General features: G+C 35.9%; 1 protein-coding gene across 4 annotated transcripts in view; it reads left to right on the top strand.

Moving 5' to 3' along the window:
- MACC1 (MET transcriptional regulator MACC1) overlaps positions 1-19,649 on the top strand; it is a 78,331-nt gene extending 58,682 nt beyond the window's left edge. For all 4 annotated transcript variants that reach the window (XM_052001183.1, XM_052001180.1, XM_052001181.1 and 1 more), the window contains one exon: positions 19,296-19,649. In XM_052001183.1, coding sequence (XP_051857143.1) covers positions 19,296-19,508 — 213 coding nt within the window. In that variant the 3' untranslated portion in view covers positions 19,509-19,649. The remainder of the gene's footprint in view (positions 1-19,295) is intronic.
- Positions 19,650-20,241: the final 592 nt, after the last annotated feature.

The raw sequence follows: 20,241 nt of genomic DNA, 5'->3' as shown, positions 1-20,241 counted from the left end.
TCCATCAGAATATATCCTCATATAGTATTACTGTTGTCATTGTATAATGATCTCCTGGTTCTGCTCGTTTCACTTAGCATCAGTTCATGTAAGCCTCACCAGGCCTCTCTGTATTCATCCTGCTGGTTATTTCTTATAGAATAATAATATTCCATAATGTTCATATACCACGATTTACCCAATCATTCTCCCATTGATGGGCAGCCATTCAACTTCCAGTTTGTAGCCACTACAAAAAAGGGCTGAATGGCTAGCATTTATACAGTATTTTCAAGTTGCAAAGCAGTGAGCATATATATGTATAATACACACACACAATTTGATTTTCACAACTCTGAGATTTTTTTTATTAAACCCATACTGGAAGATAGAAAAATTAAGAGATTTTTCTCAAGATTAAACAGATAGTATAATACCTGAGACCTGTCTCAAGTTTCTTGATAACTGACACAGCTTGGAAACTAAGGGAGTTGGCAACTCTATTTCTTCAAAATAGATGGAGGAATACTCCTGCATTCTCCATACATCACCATGTGCTTTTTCTATATGACTTATAGGCCTCCTCCACAAATATCTAGGACTCATAAACCTTGCTCAAACTTAGATCTTCTTGAATCAAAATCCAGCATTCATTTAAAATAGTTATCTCTGTAATGATATCCACCACATCTGACTCCATGGATAAATTTAATGCAACCAACATTTATTAAGTGCTTAATTGTCGAAAGCTCCTTGTAAGCAGGGATTATTTCTTCCCTTATCTTTGGATCCCCAGTGTCTAGCCCACGGACTGGCACATCCTAGTCACTTAACAAATACTTATTCATTGATTTATTCCTCTTGGTTCTGGGTTATTCTAAATAAATTATTACTCTTGACTATGAGCTGCCCTCATGGTCAGTTTTTTCTGGTGATAGTTTCTTGCTCTCTACTTTAATTAACCCTACTGATAAACCCTGGGCTTTGGGACAAGATTGGGACAAGTGAGAACACTGGGCCATTAGAGGCATTAGACCAGATCTACAGAATGTGCAGGTTATGTTACTGAAGACTTCAAGTTCCCATCTGTATAGTGTTTCTTTATCAGAATGGCCTATCTAATTAATTAAAATTAAAAATTATTAAACAAATTAAAAAACAAAATTATAGGTCACAATCCTAGAATTGTAATTTTACTTATGTAGGTACTCTATCTACTCGCTGATGCATCCTCTGTGACTCTCCGAGATATATTGAGAATCATTATGGCCACAAACTCCTTAGATAATACACCTGCAAGTCATGAACAGATCTTTGTTGATTGGTCAGCACCAGACCTTGTATTTCATTAACATAGCTTTGGAAAAACCAGGATCACCATCATATTATAAAAAGCTTGGAGTAGATTTCTAGGGAAGAAATTGCCTTAGAAATCTAGGTGACTAGATATAATATGCTTTGCAAGATAGATCCCCAATAAAACCCAAGTTCAAACTGTGACTGAAAAACACATGAGGTCTTGTCCATTCTACAACCACCCCCTGAAGCTATCATCTAGCCATCCCACCACCAATAGGGATACCTTTGCAACTTTGTTCTATCATTTTGCCCCCCTCTACAATCCTGGCTAATCAGGGCCTATTATTCCTGGCTAGGTGAGATGACTCTCTTAGTCCTTTCTGCTTCTTTCCCTTGCTGCTGTGACCCTCTCAAATGGGCTACCCAGAACCCATTCAAGTTTCTTGATAATTCACACAGTTTGGAAACTAAGGGAGGCACCAACTCTATTTCTTCTAAATAGATGGAGGACTACTCTTGCATTCTTCATGCCTCACCATGTGCTTTTTTTATGTGACTTATAGGCCTCCTCCTATATCTCGTATATATAGATATCGCTAGCTCTATCTATATCTAGTATATGAAAATAGACTGAGGACCCAACGCTTTTGGCCTTCTGGCTCTGTTTCTATTCTCTAGCTTAATTTTCTTTTATGTGTAATCATGTTATCATTAGAAAGTGAGTCACTTTGTGAGGAGAGATTGCTTTGTTTTTTCTATTTGTATCCTAGTATTTAGCACATAGTTATCATCAACATCATCATCATCTTCATCACTAACATTTATATAGCACCTACTGTGTACTAGGCATTGTGCCAAGTGTTTTACACATATCTCATTGGGATGTGTGCTGTTTTATGTCCATTTTACAGTTGAAGAAACTGGAATGATTTTTTTAGATCAGATAGCTAGGTAATGCTTGAGGCTAGACTTGAACTCAGGTCGGGATCTTGGTGCTCTCACTTGTAGTGAGGGAGAACTCACTCCCCCTGAGACAGTCCATTCCATTTTGGCTTTAAATGTTTAGAAAGTCTTTATTTATATCCAGCCTGAAAGCTCCTTGCAGCTTCTAGCTTTTGGTCTTTGTTCTGTCCTCTGGAGTTAAGAAGAACACATCTAATCTCCTCCACAGAAATCCCATCAGATGTTTTCACATAGTTATCACATCCCTCCTGATGCTCTAAATCATCCCCCCCCACCCCAATCTAGCCAGCTCTGGGTCAAAGCCAGCTCCCTGGAGCATTATACTGTAGCTGCTACTAAGCTCACACGAAACCCTGTGGGACTAGACTTTGGGTCTGATGGTTCAGCCATTTTCCAAACTACCCAACTCTCTCACCATTCAGCTTGTATCTCTTCATCTTATCTACGAGAATAGCATGGAATACTTTGTCAAATGCTTTCTTCAAAACTAGCTAAGCTATATTCACTTTATCTGATCCAGGATTTCAGTAGGCCTGCCAAGAAAGAACATGAAGTTGCTATGACAGGACCCCCCCCCCTTGGGAGAGCCAAGCAGATTCTCGGGGACTCCTGCTTCCTTTCTCAGAGAATTACTGGCCATCTTTGGGAAACATCATTGTAAAAGTTTTCCAGGGATCAAAGTCAAGATCAGAATCCAATAATGGGCTTGCTTAAGTTCAGTGTTCTGGCAGCTACTCTAATGTGACAATAAGTCACACTTCATTAGCTGTCATCCTTCATTAGCTGACCTTGCTTGGGATTTTAGACATGGAAGGGACCTTGAAGTTCATTTAAACCAATCCCTATATTTTATGAAGAAACTGAGGCTCACATATGGGAACTGGCTCAGATGGCTCTGATTCCAATTATAAGTCTTTCTAACGAGTCATGCTTCCTCCAAGACTTTATTCATGGTTTTTTAAAAATGTAAAATGGATGCTGATTTTCCTATATGCACACTGGCCTTCTTGAGATGAATCTTAATCAGAGATGTCTCACTTTATGTCTCCAGAATTTAAATACTGAGTTTCCTAACCAGAAAATAGCTTGGCAGAAATACAGACATAAACTAACATCTTACACCACATATCAAGATAAAAAGTGGCAACATTAGCAAATTAGGGAGGTGTGGAAAATTTTCTCTCTTATATCTATGGATAATGAAGGAATTTATGACTAAATTAGGTATAGAAAGGATAATAAGAAGTACAATGTGTACTTTTCATTATGAGAAATTAAAAAGGGGTTGCACAAACAATATCAATATAGTTAAACTCAGAAGGAAATAAAATAATTGGAAAAAAGTTTTATAGCAAATTTTTCTGATAAAGGAAGGCCTCATTACTCAAATATATAGGGGACTGAGTGAAAGTTATAAAAATGAGAGCCATTCTCCACTTGATAAATGGTCAAATAATATGGACAGGAAATTCTCAGAAGAAGAAATGAAAGCCATCAATAGTCATATGAAAAAATGCTCTGAAGAACTACTGGTTAGTGAATGCAAATTAAAACAACTCCTATTTAATATCTTACATAATTAAGGTTGACTAACATGAAAGAAAAACAAAATAATGAATGCTGGAGGGAATGTAGAAAATAGAGACTCTAATGCATTGACAATGGAGTTGTGAACTATTTCAACCATAAAACTATGGTCGAAGGATAATCAGACTGTGCATGTGCATATTCTTTGATCCAGCAATATCACTACTAGGTTTGTATCCCAAAGATATTTTGAAAAGGTGGGGGGAGGGAGAAGAAAGAAGCCATTTGCACAAAGATATTTATAGCAGCTCTCTTTATAGTGGCAAAGAATTGGAAATGTTAAATGTTCATCTGTTGGGAAATGGATGAACAACTTGTGATATAGAATTGTAATGGAATATTACTGTGCTATAAGAAATGATGAGCAAGTGGATTTCAAATGTCTGTAAATTATATGAACTCGAATCAAGAAATTCCAACAGATTTATAATGGAAAATGCCATCTGCATCTGAAAAAAGACCTATGGAGACTGAATGTGGAGCAAAACAGACATTATTCACCTTTTATTGTTGTTTCCTTTCTTGTGCTTTTTCCACTTTGTTCTGATCTTTCACAACATGACTTGTGAAAATAAGTTTAAAATGACTGCACATATCAGATTATTTGCTCTCTTTGGGATGGGGGAGATAAGGAAGGAAGGGAGAAAAAAACTTGGAACTCAAAGTCTTAGAAAAATGAATGTTGAAAACTATATGTAAATTGAAAAAATAAAATAATATTAAAAAAGAGACAAATATGAACCAATGCAATGTGATATGGAAAGAATCAGGTGAACACATTAATAGCAACACTGTCCAGTTATCAACTCTCAATGAGTTTATTTTTCTTGCTTTTTTGGCAACATGGAAATGTTTTGCATAATTTCATATATATAATTGATGTCATTTTGCTTGCTTTCTTAATGGACAGGTGAGGGATCATAAGAAGAGAGAATTTGGAACTCAAAAGTTAAAAAAAAGAGTAAGTTAATAGTAGTGTTTTTAAAAGAGTTGCCTTTTCTGTAAAATTTTAGGTTATAGGGCCCTCTCTCCTTTTTCTGAAAACAAGTCTATTTTCTTGAAATTTAGAATGTTTCTTATTATAGCTAGATTTCCTCTTTCAATCATAGATTCTAAGATGGAATATACTCTTACCCCCATTTCCTAAGCTATCATTCCATCTGAATAAACATTTTCTTCTTGTTGTGAAAAAAAAAATTCCAAAATATGTATTCTTTTTAAATGGGTTCCTCTGCTTTTTGAAAGATGACATTATTATTAAGGTAAATCAAGAAGCTACTAATCTAGAGGCTCTATTTGGGGAGAGTGAGAGTGAGTGGGTCCAACTGTGAACACATCTAGTCATAAGCATATTTATTTAAAGTAATGATTAAGTTTGTCTTGTGATACAAAACTCTATAAACCTTATCAATGACTAGTAAAGATCAATATTATAATGTAGGGTTGTAGTGTCAAACTCACACAGAAAGAGATTCCCGTGGCCACATATTGACTTAGAAACCACAAATTAATATGATCTGTGTTGGAGTATATTTTTATCAATTTTGTTAAACATTTCCCAAATATTTTTAAATTAGATTCAGGTTTCACTCGCTCAGGAAGCCATAAGGTCTGAAGGTTGTGGGTCTGATATCTTTGGTATAAGGCAGATATTCCTATCCTGGGAAAACAGGATACCTGAGTTCAAATCCTATCCCTGCTTTTAATGATCCCTTAACCTAAGAGAATTCATATCACTTGTCAGTTTTGTCATCTGTAATACGGAATAATTATAATACACCACTGACTTAGTGAAGCAGTAGCAGCAGCAGGAACAGCAAAAGTTGAAGCAGGAACAGATGTAGTAGTAATATATATAGGAAAGCAACTAGGCTAAAGTGGAAACCGAAGACTGAACTGAGGATATTAAAGGAAGATTTGGAGGAAAAAAGTGTTGGGGAGGATAGAAAGTGTATGTATTGGGAGCAAACCTCTCTGTCAGCTATAAATTGCTATGCAAATGTGAGCTTTTACTGTAATAAAACTCCTATGTCATCTTAATGTTATAACTAGTGAAACATTTTTAAAAAGCCTTTATTCATTGTGTTTATTGCATGAGGGATTTAGGTGGATTAATCTCTGAATATATCAAATTGTAATTATTTAAAAGGAGTTTAAGCCAACTATACTCTCTCCTCTATTCTAATTTTAAAAGCAAAAGAAATATAATGTCTAAGCTTAAATTGCCTTTATCTGCAGTGTTCTTCAATATCTGGTGCATTAGCTAATGATTCTGTACTGAGTTGAAATGAATAATTCTAAACTGAGAAATCTTTAGCATTTCTTTTGTTTTATCTTGCTTTGATCTTAAAAAAGTAAAAAGTAAAAAAAAAAGTAACAGACTGTTACTGTATACTCTTGTCTTAATTTTGCACATTATCAATTGCTATTAAATGATTCCTATAATATTTTATTTATCCTCTGAAGCCCACAGGCCAGGTCAAAGAAAATTGTGTTCTCATTTTCCCACATCTTCTTCAACATTTATCATTTTCTTTTTCTTTCTCCCCCCCCTTCTTTTTTTTTTTTTTGATCAAATAAACTAATCTCATATGTGTGAGGAGGTACTTCACAGTTGTTTTAATTTACACTTCTCTAATCAAAAATGATTTAGAGCACTTTTTCATATGACCATAGAAAGCTTTGATTTCTTTAAAAACCACTTGTTCATTTCCTTTGATTATTAATTATGAAATAACTTATACTTTCATAATTCTGACTCAATTCTCAATATATTTGAGCAATGAGGCCTTTATCAGATACACTTATTAAAAATCTTATCCACATCCTCGTTTTTCTGCTTTCCTTATAATTTTCCTTCCAATGGTTTTGTTTGTGCAAAACCTTTTTAATTTTATGTAATCAAAATTATCTATTTTACATTTTCTTTTATTTTTTTTGACTCAAATGAGTGTGTATGTTATTCCCTGTTTGAGCCAATTATGGTGAGAGCAATATTCATTCATTCTTCCTTACTTTCCCTTCCTCCTTTCTACTGTAAAAGGCTTTTCTCGCTTCTTTTATGTATGATACCTTTCCCTTTTCCTTTCTCCCAGGATATTCCTCTCTCACCCTTCATTCAACTAACAACTGTGTCCTCTCCTTGCCCCTCCCCTCTCTTTCTCTCTCTCTGTCTTTCTCTTTCTGTTTTTTTTCTCCATCTTTCTCTGTCTCTCACTCCATATATAAAGTTTCTTCGAATAATGAGAAAGTTTTTTTGAGTTACAATTGATGTTTTCCTTTGTAGGAATGTAAACAGTTAAAGCTTATAAAGTTCCTTATGATTTCACTTTCCTATTCACACTTCTCTAGAGTCTTACATTTGAAAGTCAAATTTTCTATTCAGCTCTGGTATTTTCATCAAGAATGCTTGAAATCCTTTATTTCACCGAATATCATTTCCCCCCTGGAGGATTATTCTCAGTTTTGCTGGCTAAGTAATTCTTGGTCATAATCCTAACTCATTAGTTCTCCAGAATATCATATTCCAAGACTTTTAATCCTGTAATGTAGAAGCTGATAAATCTTATGTTATCTTCACTTTGGCACCACATTACTTTTATTATTTGTTTCTGACTGCTTGCAATATTTTCTCCTTGAACTGGAAGCTCTTTAATATGTTTCTGGGAGTTTTCATTTTGGGATCTCTTTCAGAAAGTTATGGGTAGGTTCTTTCAATTTCAATTTTACCCTTTGTTTCTAGAATATTAAAACAGTTTTCTTTGTCAATTATTTGAAAGATGGCAAGGCTCTTTGTAAAAATCATGGCTTCCATGTAGTCCAATATTTTTAAACTTTCTCTCCTAGATCCATTTTCCATGTCAGTTGTTTTTCCAATGAGATATTTCACAATCTTTTATTTTTTCATTCTTTTGATTTTGTTTTACTGTTTCTTGATTTCTCATAAAGCTTTCATTTTCCCAGTTCTAATTTTAAAGGAATTATTTTCTTCAATAAGCATTCATATCTCCTTTTCCATCTGGAAAATTCTACTTTAAAGGAGTTTTTTTCTCTAGTGGATTTTCTTCCCTTTTGGCCAATTTTAAGATCTTCTTCTCTTTATTGGCTCTTTGTACTTTCTTTCCAAGTTAGGCTTATGTGATTTTTAAGATATTATTTTCTTCAGTAATTTTTGTGTTTCCTTACCAAGATGTTGGCTTGTTTTTCATGATTTTCTTGTATCACTCTCATTTCTCTTCCCAATTTTTTTTTCTACCTCTCTTACTTGATTTTAAATATCATTTTGAGCTTCTCTATGGCATGAAAACATTTTTCTTGGAGGCTTTGGATGTAGGAGTGTTAACTTTGTTATCTTCTTCTGAGTCTGTGTTTTGATCTCACTTGCCACTATGATAAGTAAGTTTCAATGATCAGGATCTTTTTCTGTTGTTTGCGCATTTCCCCAGCCTATAATTTGACTTTTAAGTTTGTTAAATTTGCACTTTGCTTCTATGGTGGAGTGTGCATTGTCCCAAGCTTCAGGGGTTTTGTGCAGCTGTTTTCAGAGGTACTTCAGTTTTTTCTAAGGTGGTATGATCTAAGAGAAGATGTTTATTATTTTCCTGGGCAATTCTCTGTCTTTGAGCAACCACATGTACTTTTTTTCTGGCCTGGAAGTATAAGGAGGATCTTTGCTCCCATGTTGTTGCAAGCTGTGGTATGCTTGTGTTCCTTCTTGCCCTGGAACTGCTACTCAGAGTTTATATCCAATCTGAGTATGGACAAAGCAAGAGTCCTGCCTCAGTGCTAACAAAAAGAAACCTGTAATCTCTTTTTGACCAGTTGTTTGACCCATTTATCATCTGTTGACTGAGAGCTCCAGAAGCTGCCATCACTGTTGCTGATTCAGTGGTTCCCAAAGCCTGCTCCTGAGTTGTTGAGATCAGGGCTGTGCTGATTCATTCCTTATTCTCACCCAAGTGAGACAGACCTTGGGAGATCATGCTGATCTTCCAAGTTGTCCTAGGCTAGAAAATTGTTTCACTCCATCTTTTTGTAGATTCTGATGCTCTAGAATTTATTTAGAATCATTATTTAAAGGTATTTGGAGAAGTTTGTGGAAGAATTTGTATTGTTCTTGCCTTTTCTCTGCCATCTTAGCTATACCTCCAGAATACAACACACACACACACATATACACACACTTACATACATATATATATATATATATATATATATATATATATATATATATATATATATATATATATATATATATATATATATATATCTCTGTATGTACATATATATATATACACACACACATATACATCTTTCCTTAATTTTTATTTCTGTACCCCACTCATCCTCCCTTTTCCTACCACATACATACTCAGCCAAGGGTATGCACATATATGTTTAACTACTGGCTCTTTGGGAGGTGGGAATTGCAGGAAAGGGATTTGTATATACGACATGATTTCAAGTTTATTATTATTTTCTCCAAAACTTTATTAAGTCAACACAATAATAAATCAAAGCCTTTTTGTGATATTTACCAATTTTTGAGGTATACATGCCAATGCTGAAAATTTTTAATATTGGCTCTTTTGAGACAGTTTGAACTGACTTTCACACATTCCCATTTGCAGCTTACCAGCATGCCAAGATAGAGTCATGGATAAAAGGGACTTTAGAGGCCATATAGCTCAGATCATTCATTAAAAATGGCAGTCATCAAAACCATTTGGTACCAGCTAAGTAGAGTAGTTGATCAGTGGAATAGGTTAGGCTCACAAAATACAATAGTCAATAACTGTAGTTATCTAGTTTTGATAAGCCCAAAGACTCCAGGTTCTGGGAAAAGAACTCACTATTTGACAAAAATTATTGGGAAAAATTGGAAAATAGTGTGACAAAAACTAGGCACTGAACAATATTTAATACCTTATACTGAGAAAAGGCCTACATGGGTTCACAATTTAGACATAAAGGGTAATGCTATAAGAAAATTAGGAGAACAAATAGATCTGTGAAGGAAGGAATTTATGACCAAAGAAGAATTAAATAACATTATGAAATGCAAAATTGATAATTTTGATTATATTAAATTAAAAAAAAGTTTTGTTTAACAAACAAAACCATTGCAGCCAAGAATATAAGGGAAGCTGAAAACTGAGAAAATTTTTGCATTCAAAATTTCTGATAAATGCCTCCTTTCTAAAATGTATAGATAATTGATTAAATTTAGAAAACTACAAGCCATTTTCCAATTGAAAGATCATCAAAGGATATGAATAGATAATTTTAGATGAAGAAATTAAAACCATTTCTAGTCATAAGAAAAAAAATTCTCTAAATCACTATTGCTTAGAGAAATGCAAATGAAGACAACTCTGAGGTACCACTACACACCTTTCAGCTTGACTAAGATGACAGGAAAATATAATGAAAAATGTTGGAGGGGATATGGAAAAAACTAGGCCACTAATACATTATTGGTGGAATTGTGACCTTATCGAACCATTATGGAGAGCAATTTGGAACTATGTCCAAAGGGGTATTAAACTGCGCATTTCCTTTGATCCAGATGCATCTCTACTGGGTCTGTATTCCAAAGAGATCCTACAAAAGGGAAAAGGACCCACATGTGCAAAAATATTAGTAGTAACCCTTTTTGTAGTGGTAAGGAATTGGAAACTGACCGAATGCCCATGAGTTAGAGAACAGCTGAATAAGTTGTATTATATGGATGTAATAGAATATTATTATTGTAGAAGAAAAGATAACCAGAATAATTTCAGAATGGCCTGGGGAGTCTTGCATGAACTGATGGAAGGTGAAGTGAGTAGAACCAAGAGAACATTAACATTGTTCACAGCAACAAGATTATGTGATGATCAACTCTGATGGAGTTGGCTTTTTTCAATAATGAAGTAATTCAGCTCTCCAATTGACTTGTGTTGGAGAGAGTCATCTGCTTCCAGAGAGAGGTCTATGAAAATTGAATGTGGAACAAAACATAGCATTTGCACCTTTTTTTGTTGTTGTTTGCTTGCTTTTTTCCATTTTCAGTCTCATTTTTCCCTTTCTGCTCTGATTTTTCTTGTGCAGGATAATAAATGTGGAAATATGTATAGAAAAACTGTACATACTTAACATATTGGGTTGTTTGCTGTCTAGGGGAGAGAGCTTGGGGGAAGAAAGGGAGAAAAACTTGCAGTAAAGGGCTTTACAAGGGTAAATGTTGAAAATTATTTTTACATGTTTGGAAATTTAAAAAAATGAAAATTTGAAAGTTTGAATATTAAAAGCTATTATTAAAATAAAATAAAAAGATAGGAACTTTAAAACAAAGGCTTAGTTGTATTGACTTGAGCAAAGTCATGAAGGTAGTTGCTGGTACTTAATTTTAAATGTCACATTTTATTTTTGATCCTTCCCTTCTTGGTAAGAAGGAGAATGGGGAAAACAAAATTGGAAAAGAACAAAGAACTCATATTTGTTGTAAAATGTCTCTTGCTATCCCCTAATACCTTTATCAGAGAGAATATGTTCTGGGTTTAATTCTTGATTCAGTAATCACTTAATCATATGAAGTTGGGTCATTGAACTTTAGTTTCCCTACCTGTCAGAGCTCTAATGGTTTGGAGCTTTCTGTTCCCTAGCATCACGTTATAATCTGGTTCCCTATACCTTCTATCTGTCACTCCTATTTCTGAACTCTGAGATGACATTCCGATAGTGGACAAGGTCTGCATTTGATTGATAGAGTATTCAGAATAAAATGAAATATTTCGTCAAAATCTCTGCTAAAGTAAGTAAGTAAACTATGTGCATAGGATGGCTCTCATGTACAAGTGGATAATATTGTCCATAAGAAAATAAGGTTGGTCTGTCATGACCTGCTCTTGATGAAACCCAATTGGCTGTTTGCTTCCTTTTTGAGATGTTCAACACTCTTTTCAATGACCCTTTCAAAAAGTTTCCCAGAAATCAAAATCTAGCTCTCTGGCCTCTAGTTGGTAGACTTTATTCTTTTCTCTTTTTGTAAATCAGGAGACTATTTTCCCTTTTCCATTATTGTGGTACTTTTCCTGTTTTCCATTTTTCAAGCATCGCTGATGGTGTCCTGGTAATCACATCTGTCACTTCTTTCAGCATCCAGTGATGTAGTGAATCAGACCCAGGTGACCTGATCATCAAGTTCTTAGGAGCTGCTTACTCAGCTTGAGCACAGACTCTGTTAATTACTTTTGCTTTGTCCTTTCCAATGCAAAAGGTTGAGCTTTTCAATAGCCATATCATACTGTTGACTTACATTGAACCTAAAGTTCCTTGAAACTTCCAGATTTCTTTCACATGTATTACATTGTAATTGTACCTTCCTTATTGTTTTTTAAATAAACGGGTAGAATTTTACATTTATTTCTAAGTACAATACAGAGTCCGTGAGTGAAATCTAGGTTTAGAGAGTGGAAGACAAATTTAATCCCCCACCTCTAATACTTCGTACCTGTGGAAGTGTCTGAGCAAGTACTTTATCTTTCTTTTGTTCATACAGCTAATCGTGACTTATTTACTGAGCTATGATTGGTTCACACTCTGAAGTGGTGATAGAAATCTGGTCACCCTTGATTCCCACCCAAAATTCCTTGCTTTGAAGAAATTACAAATCTTTCAAACAAAATCCTGTTTGCTTAAATTCCCTATGTTAAATTTGTTTCCATGTCTAAGCTTATATCATTATTTGGGATTCCAGTTTCCATCCCATTCAATGAAGAAATCATAGTGTGATGGAAAATACTCTGAATTTGGGAGCAGAATACCTGAGTTTTAATCCCAGCCTACAGATGTGGCTGGGTACAGATGTACCCTATGAATGACTATATGACTGTATTTCCTAGTCTGTACAGGGACCAGCTCTGATCCTAGAATAAGGTTAGGTCATCCTCCAAGCTTTGTGGCACAGGGAAATTTGATGAGCACTCCATTTACATCCTCACTCAAGAAACAGAAAAAAAATGCTAGATCGCCCAGGGCCAAAAACTATAAATAATCAAAAAAAGTGATAATGATGATGCTCCCAATGTCTCAGATGAAGTACTTTATAAGCTGTAAAATACCATCAGGTGAAGTATTAATATAACTACATCTTGTTTCAATGTAAGCATCATTTTTTCCTAATTCAGACATGACTTAGACCAACTTAGTTTAAGGCCTAAAAGAATTTTTGGTAAACAAAGGAAAGCTCAATGTTTTCCCATTGGCTCCAAAGAATTGATGGTTTTCATAGAGTTCTTTGTTTTATCACTCATCCCTTGCTCACAAGGACAACTTATCTTTACCTCATACTTTGGCACTTAAATAGGTTCTCTTATATTGTTTCTCATGGCTTTATTTGTATACATCTTGCCTTCCAAAGGCTATTCTACTTTCCCCCTAGTGCCTCTGGTTCTGATCAAAAGGCTAGAAAGAAGGTGGAATCATTCCTTCCCTGCAATACGCGACAAAGATTAATATTGTTAATTACTCTTAATCATTAAATTATTAAATAGTATACTTTTTATCACCATCATTACCATCTCTGGGACTTTGGCTACTCAAAATCCTCTGGTTTCTTCTGATTCATGAATAAATGTACAGATTTTCTTTAGCTGGGAACAGACCTTCATGTAAACCCTTTGCCCTGCTGATCTAATTTCCCTTATTCCTTTCATAACCAGACCCGTACAATGAGAGAGCTCTCCTTTCTGCCTATGTTTCTTCCTAACTATCTCAAATATGTTCTGGCTTTAGTTCCACTTCTCAAAGGTCTTTAAGCCAGTTTTTGTTTAGTCATTTTTCAGTCATGTTAGACTTTTCATGATCCCATTTGGGGATTTCTTGGCAAAGATACTGCAGTGGTTTCCCATTTTCTTCTCTGTCTCATTTGACAACTAAGGAACTAAGACAAATAGGGTTAAGTGACTTGACCGGGTCAAATATCTAGTCTGAAGCTTGATCATTGTGCCACCAGCCTTTCCTTTTAACATAATTATTAACTCCACTAGCATTTTCTCAGGTTTTTCCTTTTCCACTATCTCTGAAGCTTTGAAAACTGGCTTTCTTCTCACATTAAATTCTCTCCATTTGGCTTCTGTGTTGCCATACTAGTGCAGGTTTCCTGTTTTTTTGTCTCTTTGGCTAATTGAATACACACTGAGGCCATTGTTCATATTACCGAGTTCTGTTCTGTACCTTAGATTTTAGATGACTCAGTAGATAAGAATATGAGACCTAGTGTCAGGAAGACCTGACTTCAAATATGTCCCCGGCTACTTGCCAACTATGCAGCAAGTCTAGGTGAGTCACTTAATTGCTGTTTGCCTCAGTTTCCTTCCAGCATCTACTCTCCAGGATTGTTGTGAGGATAAAATGAGATAATATTTGTACAGCACTTAATTTCTGATATGTGTAAGAGTTATATAAATTTATCTATAATTATTATCATTAATAATGATTATACTATGCAGGAGAGAGTCTAGAAGAGGGCATTTATGGTATTGAAGGCCCAAGATCATGACCCTGGAGCATTAGATGAAAGAAGGGGGAATGTTTAGCTTGGAATAGAGAAGATATGGGAGTGGGGCAGGCAATTTGTGTTCAAGTATTTGAAGATATGTTACCTGGTAGAAAAATTAGGCTTATCTCTAGTCCCCACTAGAGAAGGTAAGGGTGGAAACGACCATGAAGTGAATTTAAGTTTATAGTAATGAGGAGAGCTAGAAGACAACTGAATTTTCTTCCAGCTCATTATGTGAAAATCCTAACTTCAGTTCACATACATTTGCAATGGTGGGATTGGGGGGGAGATGATTTCCAGTCTATGTCATGGCTGAGGTTATTGACAGTAATGAAATTATGAATAATGATGATGAGATTCTTAGCATTATCTAAGGCACTAATCTGAGGATGATTCTTTCTCTGAATGCCCCCAAAGGAAGTTAGATGATGAATCCCCCTTAGGATTCTAACTCCCTTAGAAACTTTATCTGATTTTCCCATCCATGATTCTTTGGATTTCCCAGAGCTGGCCACTCAGTCTCACTCAGACTGGCTCATGAAGCTCTAACATCCATGGAATTAGCCAGAAGCCAGATACCTCTCAAGTGGATGCTGTGTTGTTTCAGAACATCCTGTTACCCTTCCTACTAATGCTGACATTGAGAAATGGCCATCCTATCTCCCTCAAACTAGGATTGCCATCATTGATATCACCCGTGTATATTTAATGGAAGGATCAGAAGTTTGGGTTGTTGTAGGAAGGAAGGTGCCTCAGGGCATTCTGTGGCAGCTGTGGAAGCCATGAAAAGTGTCAAGTCTGCTGCCTGGGAGAAGTTACCTGTGGTCATCTCCTCTGCCTCTGACTGAAGCAATCTCAGATACACTAGAAACTAATTGGCCAACACCAACCTTTCATGTCAGACATGATGAACTGCCATCTTGCTACAGTGTTGTAGGCCTGATCTCTACACCACTCCACTGATCTCTGAAATATCTTTTAGTAACATGAGGGCCCTTGGGAAGGAAGGCAAAATCTTTTCCTGGAGTAGATTTCTTGCCCTTACCTGTGAGATTAAAAAAAAAATAGCAGTTTTACCTTAGCACTGAGGTAGAGATGTGCAATCTGGTTAGACATGACAATCTTTAAAATCAGTATCTTGTAAGGACAGCCTGGAACAATGAGGACTTTTACATGACATTGAACTTTAGCAATCTTTAATTCAACAAGCTTTGTTAAGTATTCGGCCACTGAGCTCATTGTTAGGGATATAGAAACAGAAATAAGATAATATCTGAATAAAAACATAGTGTTTCTATTATTCTTGGTGATATATAGATGGTACCATGATTAGGGTATTGGAAATGAGTATCAACTCTGTGGCACTGAGTAAATAACTTTTCTCAACCTCACTTTCCTTATCTGTAAAATGGGGATAATAATAGTTATTTCTTCACTGAGTTGTGAGGATGAAATGAGATGAAATTTGTAAAGTGAGCCAAAGACCTTACTTTGCTATAGAAATGTTACTTCTCCCATCTTCTCACTTTCCTCTTCCTTCTCCTCCTTATCTTCATCCTCCTTTCCGAGCAGTAGGGTGGATTCTTGAGGCCAATATGGCAGTCCCAATTTCCTATTACCAAACTATTCCTGTAAGCGCTTTCAAATCACATCTTTAGACAGTAGGAGGTTATTTTAGTCACATTGTCTCCCTAGGACTATCATCACAAATATTATCCCAGTGTTCAGTCCTCCAGAAAGCCAAACACGCATAATCTCACAGCTAAAGACACAATATATCTGTCCCCTTTAACTAACATCATGAATGGAAGTAAGTGAAAGGCCTGATATGTGGGCTTGATGGAAGGAAAATTCTCATCACAAGCCCTCTCTAGAAGTGAGTGGAAGGGGCTCCTTTGGTAGTCAGTAGCTCCTCACCCTCCTTCTCCCTACCCTGAGATCTTCAACCAGAGGCTCTTGCCTCCTTGTCTTCAGAGTGATAGGATTCTTATTAGCTGGAAGAGCTTCATTTTTTTGTGTGTCTTGGAAACCTTAGCAGTCTCATGTAGTCTATGAATCCCTTCAGAGAATAATGCTTTTAGCTGCATAAAAATACAAAAAATAAGATTGTTAAGGAAACTATATCAAAAGAGTTCTCTCTATATCTATCTATCTATAAATATGTACAGGTATATCTATCTATCAAAAATTGATAGATCTTTGATTATGAGCTCCTGGTTCAGACAAGTTCTAAGATCTCTCTCAACTTGGAAGTATTGTGTTGTGAAAATCTTTGTTAAGATTTTTATGCCAGTGTGATATCACTGCACTATGCAATTGTAGGAACCTGCAAAGGTACAAAACATGGACTGGAACCAAAGTCACTGAACTCACACTGAACAGGCTAGCTAATAACCAAGATCTTCAAAAAAAACAGGACATGAACATGATCATTCATTAATATTAGATCAATAGAATGGAATAGTTTAAACCAAACTATAGGTATAAAATTATATCATTACTAAGTATTCTCTGTATTTTCCAGGAGCAACCTTAGGCATATTTTCTAGTTTATGGGTTTTGAAAATTCAGATGATTGGTTTGCTTCATCTGACCATCAGAGGAATTGAAAATCTTTTTTTCCACAGTTTGAAGGAAGTGTCCTGAAGGATGTGGACCTTCCTTTTCTTGTTTCTAGATTTTCCCAAGAAAATTAGCTCTGAGTAATTTGAGTAAATGCATCTAAATCCATAGGAACATGATGGAATAATTTTGAAGAGACACACCACTCCCCAGGACTAAGCACAGTGTCTGGGCACATAGGAGACCCATAGTAAAAATTGACGGATGGATAGATGGACAAATTATGAGTTCCTAAACTGTATTAGTGAAGGGAATTTTGCCACCAGGAGTCCCCCTACTCCAATGAAAGCTGATGCACAAAAAGTGGATTAATTCTAAACATCCCACTGTAGAAGAGAGACATATAACCTAATAGTAAACAAGAACAGCAGTAAAATTCTTAGCTGTGGGGAAGAGGCGATATTCTGTGGTCACATTATTTTCTTTTTGCTATTTTGAGATAAAAACAAACTGTGGAAAAAAAGATTTTCAATTCCTCTGATGGTCAGATGAAGCAAACCAATCATTTGAATTTTCAAAACCCATAAACTAGAAAATATGCCTAAGGTTGCTCCTGGAAAATACAGAGAATACTTAGTAATGATATAATTTTATACCTATAGTTTGGTTTAAACTATTCCATTCTATTGATCTAATATTAATGAATGATCATGTTCATGTCCTGTTTTTTTGAAGATCTTGGTTATTAGCTAGCCTGTTTATGAGGGGTCTCAGTTAGTAGGATGACTTTTTACTATTGTCCACTCTTCTCTTCACCTCCCCTCCACCCCTGAGTCAAGCCTATGGCATCAGTGCTGTGTGTGGCAGGGATACTGCCATTGAGTATGGTGAATCAGCAGTCAGCTGACGAACCCAGGGCCTGCCATTTACACCAGCAGCGTTCACTGGGTGTCTTGTTTTCTGTCCCTAAACCATGGGAGCATATGGGGCTCAAGAGGAGGGAAGGGTTCACTGATGCTTAGGGTTTCCTTCTCTTTGTCCTTTCCTGTTGATGGATCCCCTGTGCTGAGCCACCTCATATCCCATTTTAACTTTCATAGTTTGGGAGAGTCTGCCTTTTGCCAGTGGGACAAATGTCTGAGTGAGAAGAGCGACCTTAGTTAGAGAAGCATCAGGGACAAAGTTGGCATTCTCATTATTTGCCTCAGAGAAGCTTTCTGCTTCCTCAGCCCTCGTCTCCCCAACATAAATTCGAAATCATTTTTCTTTTCATGTTTTACAATTTGTCTTATTTGGCCTGTCTTTGTCTCTAGCCTCACTGGAAGTCTGGTTGCCGTGGTTACCATGACATCCTCACTTTGTGTGTGAGGTTCTTTGACGCCATCAGATCACTATGGAAACGGTGATGTCATTGGGTCGGTCAGGTGCTGGGCAGAGTGCCCTGAAGGGGGGAGGGGACTTAAAGCAGTCCACTGATCCCCCAATGGAATAACAGTCTCCCATCACTTGTTTTTAGGGAATCAGAGAATTGCTTTCATTTGGTCAGATCCAATGGATTATTTATTAAATTGTGATTGCATAAAATGATGTGCAATATTAAGTACCTTTCCATTGCACCCTCAAGAGATTTGGTAGGAAAAGAGCAGGTTCCTAGATGCTTCATACAAAGGACTACATTTCAAAAGACATTGAATAAATAAAAGCCAACTTATCTTTCATCACATGTACCCCTACGAAGCCCTATTACATGCAAAACACGAATATGCAAGTTGTACATAATTACTATGTTTTTCCTTTTATTCTAAGTCTATGGACCTTTCATTCCTATCTATCTGTATGGAGATTTTTCAGTTCTGCAGTCTTCAAAGCAGATTTGTCCATTCTATTCTAGAGAGCTTCCTACCAGTGCTAGTGGGAGGCTCAGTGATTTGCCCAGCCTTGCATAACTGGTATGTTTCAAAGGAAGACTTGAATCCAAGTCGTCAAAAGGAATTGCTTAGGATGCTAAGCAGTAAAAGGCCATCGGCACTCAAAGATTATGGGTCAGAAGTGGGCCTTTCTGACCCTAAGGACCCTACAATACTTCGCCACACTCAAATTACAGAATTCCTGCCAGCTCTGCATAAGCACTGAGGTTTTTCAAACAGAAATGGAGAAGATTGGACTCTTTTTAAAGCTCTCGTGGCATCTGTAATGTGTCAGGCTACAATTTGCTCCTAAAGCATTCATTTTTAAAAGGTAAAAACATTCCCACCATTCTCCATCTTGCAAGTCTCCCATGAGACTTTGCTTTCCCCTATTCCCAATGGGTTCTCGGCTTCCATTTAATGACTTCTCCATTTTTTTTTTTTTTTTTTTGCAGATGATGTGGAAGCCTGCATATGATTTCCTTTATACTTGGGGAGCACATTATGGAGAAAGTTACTGGGATGTGCTGCAAGATTTACAACTGGCTTTGGACAGAATGAAAAATCCTGTGACTAAACATTGGCGAGAACTAACTGGGGCCTTGATCTTGGTGAAGTGCTTGGAAGTTTTGAGAGAAGAAGACTTCCATGTCTCAGAGGAAGAATAACTTTCTTTTGTTTTTGAGGCAGGGGAAAGTGGGATAGATCATGTGCAAAGATTTGGTGTATTTTTTCATGTTTTTAGGAAAAATCTTGTTCTTTTGACAAGGACATGACAAATAAAACCATTTTAATTACTTTCTGTCAAATGCATGGATGGGTGTCATTGATAGAAAAAAGTATTTCCTTTCATTTCACATAAGAATCTCTAGAGACCCAGTTTCCTTTAAAAATACCTTTTAAAAAATACTAACAGTATGGAAGGAAGTTTCAGGGATAATAGAATGAGTTACCTCCATGTGCATTAATTCTGGGATACCATGAATATTCATAGCTCTGAACACTAAGCATTTTTATTATTACATTGTATTTATATGGAAAATTGCTTTCCAATAAAATGCAATCTTTCAGTAGTACTTAAAACCTAAGCAAATTTGTCTATGTCTCATAGCTAACAAGCATTGGTTATCTCTCTCTATAAATATAAATACAGATATAGACATCTGAAATGATTCATATATATATATGAATCATATGTAATCCAATTATACTATACATGTTTATGTACATTGATTTATGAATGAATAACACAATGAATTATTCACACACATATATTTATATGTACACCTGTATATGTGTATAAGCTTAGCTCATTGGTTTATTGGATAGAGTGGTAGGCCTGTAGTCAAGAAAACTCAACATTGTGAGTTTAAATCTGTTCTCAGCTAGCTGTGTGACTCT

This window comes from Antechinus flavipes, chromosome 5 (genome assembly GCF_016432865.1).
Source record: "Antechinus flavipes isolate AdamAnt ecotype Samford, QLD, Australia chromosome 5, AdamAnt_v2, whole genome shotgun sequence".
Classification (NCBI taxonomy): Eukaryota; Metazoa; Chordata; class Mammalia; order Dasyuromorphia; family Dasyuridae; genus Antechinus; species Antechinus flavipes.
Note: the sequence above shows the minus strand (reverse complement) of the source record. Positions and strands in the feature narration are given on the sequence as shown.